General features: G+C 41.3%; 1 protein-coding gene across 2 annotated transcripts; it reads left to right on the forward strand.

Moving 5' to 3' along the window:
* Positions 1-7,977, forward strand: LOC128210348 (amiloride-sensitive amine oxidase [copper-containing]-like). Of its 2 annotated transcripts, XM_052914639.1 has the most exons (4): positions 1-222; positions 462-615; positions 4,304-4,705; positions 4,973-7,977. In XM_052914639.1, the coding sequence occupies exons 3-4, from the start codon at positions 4,586-4,588 to the stop codon at positions 7,370-7,372; spliced, it is 2,520 nt and encodes an 839-aa protein (XP_052770599.1). In that variant the 5' UTR covers positions 1-222; positions 462-615; positions 4,304-4,585; the 3' UTR covers positions 7,373-7,977. The 2 variants fall into 2 exon arrangements, with proteins under 2 accessions (XP_052770599.1, XP_052770598.1); XM_052914638.1 differs by lacking the exon at positions 462-615.
* Positions 7,978-12,726: the final 4,749 nt, after the last annotated feature.

Genomic DNA, 12,726 nt, shown 5'->3' on the forward strand with positions numbered 1-12,726 from the left:
TTGTACAGTCACTCTCCGTGCATCCTCGTCTTCGATAGCATTACCACAAACACAGCTTCAACCACAAACCGGGAACTTTACAGCTTTACCAGAGAATGCATAACATGTTACGGTTTTATGAATCATATGGATATTTTTTCCTGCTGAACTCTGAGAGTGAACAATGATGTAGGCGAAACTTTCTGGAATTATTCAAGAATGGTGTGGATTTAATTATTTAAGGTATGTCCATATCTCTTACAAATGTGTGTTTCCAACTGCAAGTATACCATTCACAATACTCTTTTGATATAATTTATTTTTGGCAAGGAAACATAAGGAATACTAGTAATGGTTTAGCGATTTTTCTAAAAATAAAGTTTTATGTCAAAATATACGTATAGCGCAGACGAATTATTGACAGAATGTCTTCCGCTGCTTAGATAAACTGACACTGAGATGATGCTCATTAATTGTTTCAGACTGTCTGTAACGAGACAGCTAATGAGATTATAATGGGAAGCGTGCAACCAGTCGCACATATGATCGATGATGATTGTCATAAATGGCTCTTAGAAAACCAAACACATTGAATTAAAGGTCTCAGAAAATGCCATTGTACGTTACATTACGCAGGTAAATCTTGCTCTGTTTATTATGGTGCTGAATATTTGTGGTATTTCTAGGATCAAGTCTGTACATATTGAACGCTGATGTACATGTATAAAATCGATGTGACGTTCAATGATATCACTGTATTTTCCCGGGGATCGATCATCCAGACCACTGAGACCAGCATTAGTTCAATAGACACGTCTAGCCATTTGATGCAGATGATGTCAACACTTGAATGAGAATGCATCGGTAGAAACAAAATCATTTAATATGTTTAAATCATGTTTTATGTTTTAAGACGATTTGCCCTCGAACTTCTCTCAACTCAAAATTGCAAGATTAATGACAGCTGTACCAAGTCTTAATTTCATTTTCAACATGTTGCTTGCATTTGTTTGGGAGTACGGTTACAACATTGAGTCAGATCAAGCTGGCTTCAAACCAAGCCACTTTATAATCAAGCCAGGAATGTGTGTAACAGTCGTAATAATCTGACTATTACATTAATTATTGCATCTGCACAACTATGTATCATTAAACAGAGACTAAACAGAGACTAATACCTATATGAAATAACGGTAGTTCTTTCCAAATAGTGTAATGGTTAATTTATTGTAATTCTGCATTAACTACAGCTGGTGTTGCTCGAGACAAATACTGAAACACTTATCTTGTATTACTAAGTATTTGCTCGTAAATTACTCCATTAATTATAAATACAATTACCTTTGCATTCGTGCAAAGGGCCTCTTAATTAGGTCCACAGGGGTATAAAGAGTGTCTCCGAGAGTGACACCATCTTCAGTACTATGCAACTATATTTCTTGTTGATGATATTGTGGCAATATGTCGACATCTGTCCTTGGACTTACAGACAGAACTGCACTGAAAAGCACAACTAATTTGATAAGCGTGGAAATCAATTGGAACCGGATGATTCATCATTATGATTCATAGACCTTTATTGGACAGACAGTGGAGTGTGCTTTAAAAAAATAAAATGTTAGTTTGTGAAGTCATTTGTGTATTTAAACAGATTTTCTATGCAGAAGTTTCATTTTAGTTAAAGTACTGATTTTTATGATCGCTGATTCCTGCCATTTCGACATTTCTCTGCGAAAATACCAAATGGTAGAAATCAGCCAACATATAATATTAAGACTTTTACCGATAATACGAAAATACGACAAGTGACGTGGCGAAAACACGAATATACGCCATTTTGCGGGGTGAAAATATACCATATGGATGGGCGGAAATACGAAATAATAATCCGGCATATTTCACCCCGTCAGTATTTTCGCACGCAAAACGGCGTATTTTGTATTGTCGCATTTTTCGCCGCAAATATACGAAATGGCAGAAATCAGCCACCATAAAATATGGACTTTACTTATATATCTGCTGAAAAGCTATTTATTCGAATTTCTTGAAGCAGTTTTTATTCAAATATCTTAAAGTAAAACGCGCAGTTCCAGACAAAACACAAGACAGGACGCATACATCACGAGTTATCTGACATCATGACGCATCAGGCTCACAGTTGTTTACTTGAACGCATTGATTAATACATAATGTATTAAACATGAAATAATAAAGCTTACAATCGTGCAAGAAATTACATAAAACAAACATATTATCGAGTTATTTGTTAAAAAGGCCGAGTAGTAGAATTGATCATAGCTCAGTTGAATCATCTGGTTAAGACGGGTTTCACGTATAACTATATACATATATATATGCATTTTTACTAAGTATTACTGCTACTGCTACTGCAACTTCCTACTGTAATGCAACTGCAACTGCTTCTGCAGTTGCTGCTGATGCTACTCTAATGCTACTGCTACTCTTATGCTACTTCTACTCTAATGGCCCTGCTACTCTAATGCTACTGCCACTCTAATGCTACTACTACGCTGCTGCTGCTACTGCTAATCTTATGCTACTCTTATGCTACTGCGACTCTTATGCTACTGCTACTCTAATGCTACTGCTACGCTGCTGTTGCTACTGCTATTCTACTATTACTCTTATGCTACTGCTACTCTTATTCTATGCTGGCTGCTATTCTTATGCTATTGCTACTCTTATGCTACTTGTACTCTAATGCTCCTGCTACTCTAATGATACTGCTACGCTGCTGCTACTGCTACTCTATTGCGACTCTTATGCTACTGCTAATCTTATACTACTGCTACTTTAATGCTACTGCTACGCTGCTGCTACTGCTACTCTACTGCAACTCTTATGCTACTGCTACTCGTATGCTACTGCTACTCTTATGCTACTGCTACTACAACTATAAATACTAGTAGGAGTAGTACTACTATTCTTATATTACTGTTCTGCTGCTCCTACTACTATTGCTGTTTTTGCTGCTACTTCTTGTACCAATACTTATACTACATCTACTTCTTAATCTAACTGCTTTCAGTACTGCTAACACTTCAACCAAGTTCATTTCAGCGTTACATTTACCACTCATTCCATTTCTCTACTGTACATGATGAAGCCAATGAAGAATCTTTGATGATGTATTAATGCAAGGTTCATGTTATAGCTGGGAAATCTCACGAAGTGCTTCATTTAATCAGGAATATTTCAATCACCCCATCCCCAGGTGAAACATAACATCACAAAAATATACAAACTTACATACACAACTTCTCATATGAATGTTCTTGATGCTACCCGGTGTTTATCAAGAATGACTTAATGATATCTGAAATGTTTCATATGGTGATATACACAATGAGTTCAATGTTCTTTATGATGTTTATGGATTCTAAGAAGCGTGTAATTAATACATCTTTTGAACAATTTTATTCTACCTGTAGTTTTCTTACGTTATACATCAATCTGTTTCACATCTCATTGGTTCATGGTATAAAGATTTTAGTTCGAATTTTATGATCTATTTTACAATAGTAGTGAGTAATCACGCAGAAGAATGATTAAAATTAATTTGAAAATATACGATGATGCTATTACGGTCCAGGAGCGTAGCCACACGGTAGCTAGGCCTAAAAACTTGAAGGCCTGATGGTTCTTTGTGAGTTTGGGGACTTTTATATGTGCAGTACACACAATTATATTTGCAATGATTACAATAAAATCAAGCAATACACCCTGTACGTAGTTTCAATAAACACCAAACTTTGGTTAAAATAAAACAAACTTTTGAGTTGTTCAAATTGTTTGATCAGCTATAAGTTTTTATTGCATCTTTGGCATATTTAAATTTTGTCATTTTTCAAAAAAGTTGAAGGCCCTGGCCTACAAGGCCTAAATGTAGCTACGCCACTGTTACCTATGACATGTCATGTGCGAGGCGGACGTTTTAAGTAATTGTTAAAGCTTGTAAGTATGTATTTCCAAACTGTATATAAATAAATGGTTTGGTACGACACAGTCACATAAGCATTTTTTGTGTAAGTACATACTAAAAAGCATCTTCATGATATTATGTATTTTATCCATCAACTGGGACAGTAACTGTTTATATCTACCGCTTCACCTGATTATAATCAATAATGGCTGACTACTGATTTACTGAAATAAATGTAAAAACTATAGAAATACTGCTTTCACATTGGACAAAATAAAATGTTGACCACTAAAAGCAGTGGGTGGAGTTGTAAAAAGAAAAGCACATACTATGTTTTTTGTTTGTAAATTTTAAATCACATTCCACCTGTTTCATTTCCAGGCCAAGGAGACAGTGTTATGTCAAAACAAGGGAATGATGCCAAGAACGGAATGTTAGAGCAATAAACACCATGTCAAGTTGGCAAACACAAACAACAGACACATATTAAATCACTGTGAAAATTGATGTACATGCAAAGGAACGTATGCTTAGAAAATCCTATGGATGAATATCTTAAATTACATGGAAAAACAAAATTCCTGGAAATGGTCAGATCTTTCAGCGTTGTTAGAGTGAAGAATCTTAGCCACAAAGTTCAAATTAGGGTCGACAACCGTTTAAATGATTGAATTAACTCCCCTGCCTAGGAAGGACCCAGAAGGTGCCACTTTTGACGTCATAGAAGAGGAATCGGAACCGGATGCCAATGGCGATGCGCCGACCGAAGAGGATGATAGCAGTGTAAATGCAGCGCGTATATGTTATTATTCATATAAAAAAATACTTCGATATTATAAATAAACATGTATAAAGACTCTAGATCAGTTCTGTTTAGAATGACAGCATTTGGCTCCATATATATATATATATTAATTAATGTGACAAATAAGTAGCACAAAATGGACAAACGGATAATATCATGTTGTTATTTTCCTATAATTCTGGTGCTCATGTACAGACTCAGATCTTGTTATTGCAATTTACATTTGTATTCTTTGTCTTTTTCAGGATCCACTAGCGCCGACGTCTGACACTGAGGCGGATTGTGAAGGCAGTTCCGGTCATGAAGCATCTGAACCCCTGTGTCAAAAATGCCCGAAGTGCAGTCCCACGTGTGTGGCCATATCGAGCGGCCTCGTGTCCATGGTGCTGGTGTGTGTCGTGGTCATCATGGCCTTCCACCTTGGAGCCGTACACTACTGTATATTCGGACACACTCGGATCTTCCGGGACACCGATGACTCGAACCGAGGTGTGTTTGAGGACCTGTCTCCCAATGAGTACAAATCTGTTAGAGACTACATGTTTGAAACGTCGAAAATCGGCTTAGTTCCCATCACCAAAGCTTTTCCGAATCAAAGTTACATTTATTTGATAGATTTACACATTCCATTGAAGACGTCGGTGCTTGAACATTTAGACCGGGGAAGTGTAAGGTTAAAACGGGTCGCAAAAGTGGTTGTAATCAGAGGAAATTTAGAATCGCCTCGGGTTGAGGAGTACCTTGTATCCCCACTTCCGGTTCCCACGAGTCACCGTCTGGCGAGAAACCCTCTTTACGCCCGATACCCGGTACCGTACACCAGCCGACCCATGGACCAGGTCGATTATCGGTTCGTTTACCCGATAATTTCACAATTTACCAAAGAAATTTATCATATACTTATGGACAGTTATGGGTTGTGTTATCATAATTGCACAAAAGGTATAAACTGTATGCTATTTAGGGACACTGCGCCCAGTGGCCTGGAGAGCGGCGATCGAATCACGTGGTTCCGCGCCTATAGGGACGTCGACGGGTACTTCCTACATCCCCTTGGACTGGAGATACAGATTGACCACAAATCTACAGACATTTCCGACTGGATGATTGAACGTATCATGTACAATGGTCATCTCATTTATACCGTCTCAGATTTTATTGAACGTTATAATACTGGCCAAATTAAAAAAGTTTCTCTCTTGAGACCTGTCGGACGCCCCGAGGATCTTTATTCCTCCTATCATCGACGCGGGACGTCGGAAATGCCACATCCACTGCGTCCACCACGCTTGATGGAACCCGATGGGAACCGATTTACAATCACCAACCAGCATGTGCAATACATGCACTGGGACCTCGACGTTCGGATGAGGCCATCAACTGGGCTACAGATATTCGATGTCCGATTTCAAGGGGAGAGGTTGGCGTATGAAATCAGCTTACAGGACGCAGTAGTTTTCTCATCCGGTTACGGCCCAGCGCAGATGATCAGCAACCTGTACCTGGCCTCGTGGATGATTGGCGCGTCCTCGTTCGAACTCGTCCGTGGCGTGGATTGTCCGGACACCGCTTCATTTCTGGACCTTCATCATTTTGTGAACTCTGATGAACCTATGCTTTATAGAAAGTCTGTGTGTGTATTTGAGCAGGACCCCGGTATTCCGTTACGCCGTCATTACGAGGATGATTTACGTAACGGCTATCGACGTTACGGTGGTCTGGTCGATTATCATTTAGTTGTCAGGCATATAGCGACTATTCAGAGTAGTGATTACATATTTGATTACATATTTCATTTGAATGGGGAAATACAATTACGTGTTTCTCTAACGGGTTACGTTCAAGCTACATATGACGTACCGTTTGAAAGTCCATACGGAAATCCATTATATTTTGGTGTCGCGGGAAACGTTCTACAGACTGTATTTCATTTTAAAACTGATTTAGATATACGGAGAGTAGAAAATAGGTTCGCTATATTAGAAATTAAAAAAGAGACGCAGAGACACCCATGGTACCCCGGACTCAATAAAACACAATTCCGGCTAAAGAAACACAGTCTTTTACGAGAAATGGACCTTGTTGTGGGAGATTTTCCTTATCCAAATTATTATTTACTATTTGACGAGAACCCGACAAATCAATACGGGACTCATCGTTCATATAGAATCATAAATGAAGGCGTGACGCCATTTCTCCTAGATGACGTCAACATCACTAACGCAGCTAATTGGGTAAAGTATCCGGTAATTGTCACTAAATATGACGATACAGAGGACCATTCGAGTTCAATCTACGCTCAAAATGATCCCTGGGACCCTGTGGTGGATTTTGAAAGGTTTGTTAATGATAATGACACAATCGTGAACGAGGATCTTGTTATCTGGGCAGCAGTTGGAATTTACCACGTGCCGTCAACAGAAGACGTACCGTCAACGTCAACGTCATCGCAAAGTAGATCACTTCGGCTCGTCCCGTACAATTTCTTCACAGAGGACCCGAGTGTGTCGTCTCCTAATACAGTTCAAATCATTCCTGATGGCGAGGATATAAAAGTAAACATGTTCGGTACGTCAGATGACGTCAGTTGCGCTCCTCAATCGCTGGGTCCGCAGACATTCTACGGGTATCGTGCAGACGATTAAGGGAGGCAAATATGTACTGTTTGTGTTATGGGAACATCACTTACGTCCCTTAATTAGGATTATGCTTTCACGAGGTATTATATACTTCAGACTTTCTTTGACTGTCATGTACATGTGATATGCTTGCTATTCAGGATGGAACAAGAACGCAATATTACCAACTGCTTATACATGTATATTTGATTGTGTGTTTTAACCGGTGTTTAATGTCCTATGCTTTTGTGTTTCCAAATAGTTTATTTTCGATCTAGCTCTTATTAACCATTTTCATTCATCAAAGGTTTGATAATGATCAATCTTACTATCTGTGGTACGTATAGCATTATCGCTCTTGTGTTCTATAATGTTATTAACAGGCCTACATATTTATTCCATGTATTGTTGTGATGAAAGTTCTATGATTAAGCAATACATAATCACACATATACTCATTAGAATATTTCATTGAACATTTTTTATTCTATGTTATTGTCATATGATCCCGCTACACATAGTTCAATTATAAACATTGTACATTGTATGTCATTAAATGGCTCACTGAACTTTTCCGTAAAAACCAACAATATTTGCATTATGTTTTATTGAATATTTATATAAAAAATGTATTAAATCACGCGTGACTTCCTTTTTTCACTCGTGTAAAGTTAGATTAAGCTGTACTAGATAGAAAGACGTACCCTTCTGAACCTTTTTATGTCTTTACCATAGCCGGCAGTATCAGTCGGGATGGCGGACAATATGTTAGGATATAATGTATATACAATTCGACGATCTTCAAGATTGTTTTACTCTCTTGAAACTTGAGAGAAGTAAAACATAATTTATGGGCATATACCTGCATTTGCTATGAATAGCTTTGACGAAAGAATATTTACGTGAAAATTGTTTTCAAGAAATTCAATATTTTATTTAGTTTTATGCATTCGTCAGAATCGTTCACTTAAAGCTGCACACTCACATATTTACCATTGTTACAACTTTTATATTTTTTGTCATGGAAAGAGCAAAATTTTGCGTAAATATCTGCAAACCAATGATATAAGATTGCTGACAAAAAAACAGATCGTAGATGTAATTGTTTCCGTTCGAAAATTAATGTTTTATGGCTTAAACCGTTACTGACGGTTTAAGAAATATGCATAAAACATCAATTATTGAACTTAAATGTTAAATTCTGCGATCTGCTTTTTTGTCAGCAGTCTTTTATAACTGGCTTTGATGGATTTTCGCAAAATCTGGCTCGTTCTAAGACAAAAAATAAAAAAGTTGTCAAAACGTTCAATCTGTGAGAGTGCAGCTTTAAAAAAAGGATAAACACTTTGATATACCTTGGTTAAAATAGGTTCGGAGATACTGAGTCGGCATTAGGTATGCATGCCAACACACATAATTAACATGAAAAACAACCCACATGACACTTCACAAGAACATGGTACCAAGTATACGCTAGTGTTCACGTGCCTATCTCGATTGTCACCAAAGTGCCAACAACCAAAATCCCTGCTTAATGTATTTTGCAAAAACTACTTTGTGCTCATTTAATGCTGAATAGCGTATGCTGTTCTTATTAGTCCCGGATCTGTATAAAAATATTGAAAAGTATATGAACGCTTTGGTAGCGCAGTTTGACAATGGCTTAATTGCAGAATTTTAATTGCAAAAACAAGTTAACGGACATTAGTTTAGAACAACTAAAAGTGTGCCTTTTTTATCGTGCACAAGCCTCCAGGAAAAGCAACAGGTGCCTAACTGGACACGTTTAAACTTGAGCAGATAAAACAGTGTCGCATTTGAGTCTTCCGTATGTTATTGCCTTGGAACGGCCATTGAATTTATTATACACGGGGTAGGAATTTGGTCTTCAACGTGCTATCGCCTCGGAATGGCCACTGAATTTATGTTCCACGTGCGAGGAATTTGGTCTTCAGCATATTATCGCCTTGGGACGGCCACTTTACATACGATCCCCGAGGTAGGGGTTTAGTCTTCCGTATGTTATCGCCTTGGGACGGCCACTGAGCATACGATCCAATAAGTAGGGGTTTAGTCTTCAGTATATTATCGCCTTGGAACGGCCACTGAACACATGATCCAAGGGGTAGGGATTAAGTCTTCAGCATGTTATCACCTTGGAACGGCCACTGAACACATGATCCACGAGGTAGGGGTTTAGTCTTCAGCATGTTATCACCTTGGAACGGCCACTGAACACATGATCCACGAGGTAGGGGTTTAGTCTTCAGCATGTTATCGCCTTGGAACGGCCACTGAACACATGATCCACGAGGTAGGGGTTTAGTCTTCAGCATGTTATCGCCTTGGAACGGCCACTGAACACATGATCCACGAGGTAGGGGTTTAGTCTTCAGCATGTTATCGCCTTGGAACGGCCACTGAACACATGATCCACGAGGTAGGGGTTTAGTCTTCAGTATATTATCGCCTTGGAACGGCCACTGAACACATGATCCACGAGGTAGGGGTTTAGTCTTCAGTATGTTATCACCTTGGAACGGCCACTGAACACATGATCCACGAGGTAGGGGTTTAGTCTTCAGCATGTTATCGCCTTGGAACGGCCACTGAACACATGATCCAAGGGGTAGGGATTTAGTCTTCAGCATGTTATCACCTTGGAACGGCCACTGAACACATGATCTACGGGGTAGGGGTTTAGTCTTCAGCATGTTATCACCTTGGAACGGCCACTGAACACATGATCCACGAGGTAGGGGTTTAGTCTTCAGCATGTTATCGCCTTGGAACGGCCACTGAACACATGATCCACGGGGTAGGGGTTTAGTTTTCAGCATGTTATCACCTTGGAACGGCCACTGAACACATGATCCACGAGGTAGGGGTTTAGTCTTCAGCATGTTATCACCTTGGAACGGCCACTGAACACATGATCCACGAGGTAGGGGTTTAGTCTTCAGCATGTTATCACCTTGGAACGGCCACTGAACACATGATCCACGAGGTAGGGGTTTAGTCTTCAGCATGTTATCACCTTGGAACGGCCACTGAACACATGATCCACGAGGTAGGGGTTTAGTCTTCAGCATGTTATCACCTTGGAACGGCCACTGAACACATGATCCACGAGGTAGGGGTTTAGTCTTCAGCATGTTATCACCTTGGAACGGCCACTGAACACATGATCCACGGGGTAGGGGTTTAGTCTTCAGCATGTTATCACCTTGGAACGGCCACTGAACACATGATCCACGAGGTAGGGGTTTAGTCTTCAGCATGTTATCGCCTAGGAACGGCCACTGAACACATGATCCACGAGGTAGGGGTTTAGTCTTCAGCATGTTATCGCCTAGGAACGGCCACTGAACACATGATCCACGGGGCAGGGGTTTAGTCTTCAGCATGTTATCGCCTAGGAACGGCCACTGAACACATGATCCAAGGGGTAGGGGTTTAGTCTTCAGCATGTTATCGCCTAGGAACGGCCACTGAACACATGATCCACGGGGTAGGGGTTTAGACTTCAGCATGTTATCGCCTTGGAACGGCCACTGAACACATGATCCACGGGGTAGGGGTTTAGTCTTCAGCATGTTATCGCCTAGGAACGGCCACTGAACACATGATCCACGGGGTAGGGGTTTAGACTTCAGCATGTTATCGCCTTGGAACGGCCACTGAACACATGATCCACGGGGAAGGGTTTAGTCGTCATCATGTTATCGCCTAGGAACGGCCACTGAACACATGATCCACGAGGTAGGGGTTTAGTCTTCAGCATGTTATCGCCTAGGAACGGCCACTGAACACATGATCCACGGGGTAGGGGTTTAGTCTTCAGCATGTCATCGCCTAGGAACGGCCACTGAACACATGATCCACGGGGTAGGGGTTTAGTCTTCAGCATGTTATCACCTTGGAACGGCCACTGAACACATGATCCACGGGGTAGGGGTTTAGTCTTCAGCATGTTATCACCTTGGAACGGCCACTGAACACATGATCCACGAGGTAGGGGTTTAGTCTTCAGCATGTTATCGCCTTGGAACGGCCACTGAACACATGATCCACGGGGTAGGGGTTTAGTCTTCAGCATGTTATCGCCATGGAACGGCCACTGAACACATGATCCACGGGGTAGGGCTTTAGTCTTCAGCATATTATCGCCTTGGAACGGCCACTAAACACATGATCCACGGGGTAGGGGTTTAGTCTTCAGCATGTTATCGTCTTGGAACGGCCACTAAACACATGATCTACGAGGTAGGGGTTTGGTCTTCAGCATGTTATCACCTTGGAACGGCCACTGAACACATGATCCACGGGGTAGGGGTTTAGTCTTCAGCATATTATCGCCTTGGAACGGCCGCTGAACACATGATCCACGGGGTAGGGGTTTAGTCTTCAGCATGTTATCGCCTTGGAACGGCCACTGAACACATGATCCACGGGGTAGGGGTTTGGTCTTCAGCATATTATCGTCTTGGAACGGCCACTGAACACATGATCCACGGGGTAGGGGTTTGGTCTTCAGCATATTATCGTCTTGGAACGGCCACTAAACACATGATCTACGAGGTAGGGGTTTGGTCTTCAGCATATTATCGCCTTGGAACGGCCACTAAACACATGATCCACGGGGTAGGGGTTTAGTCTTCAGCATATTATCGCCTTGGAACGGCCACTAAACACATGATCTACGAGGTAGGGGTTTGGTCTTCAGCATGTTATCGCCTTGGAACGGCCACTGAACACATGATCCACGGGGTAGGGGTTTAGTCTTCAGCATGTTATCGCCTAGGAACGGCCACTGCACACATGATCCACGGGGTAGGGGTTTAGTCTTCAGCATGTTATCGCCTAGGAACGGCCACTGCACACATGATCCACGGGGTAGGGGTTTAGTCTTCAGCATGTTATCGCCTTGGAACGGCCACTGAACACATGATCCACGGGGTAGGGGTCTAGTGTTCAGCATGTTATCGCCTTTGAACGGCCACTGAACACATTATTCACGGGGAAGGGGTTTAGTCTTCAGCATGTTATCGCTTAGGAACGGCCACTGAACTCATGATCCACGGGGAAGGGGTTTAGTCTTCAGCATGTTATCGCCTTGGAACGGCCACTGAACACATGATCCACGGGGTAGGGGTTTGGTCTTCAGCATGTTATCGCCTTGGAACGGCCACTGAACACATGATCCACGGGGTAGGGGTTTAGTCTTCAGCATTTTATCGCCTTGGAACGGCCACTGAACACATGATCCACGGGGAAGGGGTTTGGTCTTCATCATGTTATCGCCTTGGAACGGCCACTGAACACATGATCCACGGGGAAGGGGTTTAGTCTTCATCATGTTATCGCCTTGGAACGGCCAC

Source organism: Mya arenaria, chromosome 12, assembly GCF_026914265.1.
Source record: "Mya arenaria isolate MELC-2E11 chromosome 12, ASM2691426v1".
Lineage (NCBI taxonomy): Eukaryota > Metazoa > Mollusca > Bivalvia > Myida > Myidae > Mya > Mya arenaria.

Excerpts from the sequence above, each read along its gene's own strand:
- LOC128210348 (XM_052914639.1), top strand. The coding sequence starts at position 4,586 with ATGATTGAATTAACTCCCCTGCCTAGGAAGGACCCAGAAGGTGCCACT. Across the intron at positions 4,706-4,972 it reads CCGAAGAGGATGATAGCAGT|GATCCACTAGCGCCGACGTC; the intron begins GTAAATGCAGCG and ends TGTCTTTTTCAG.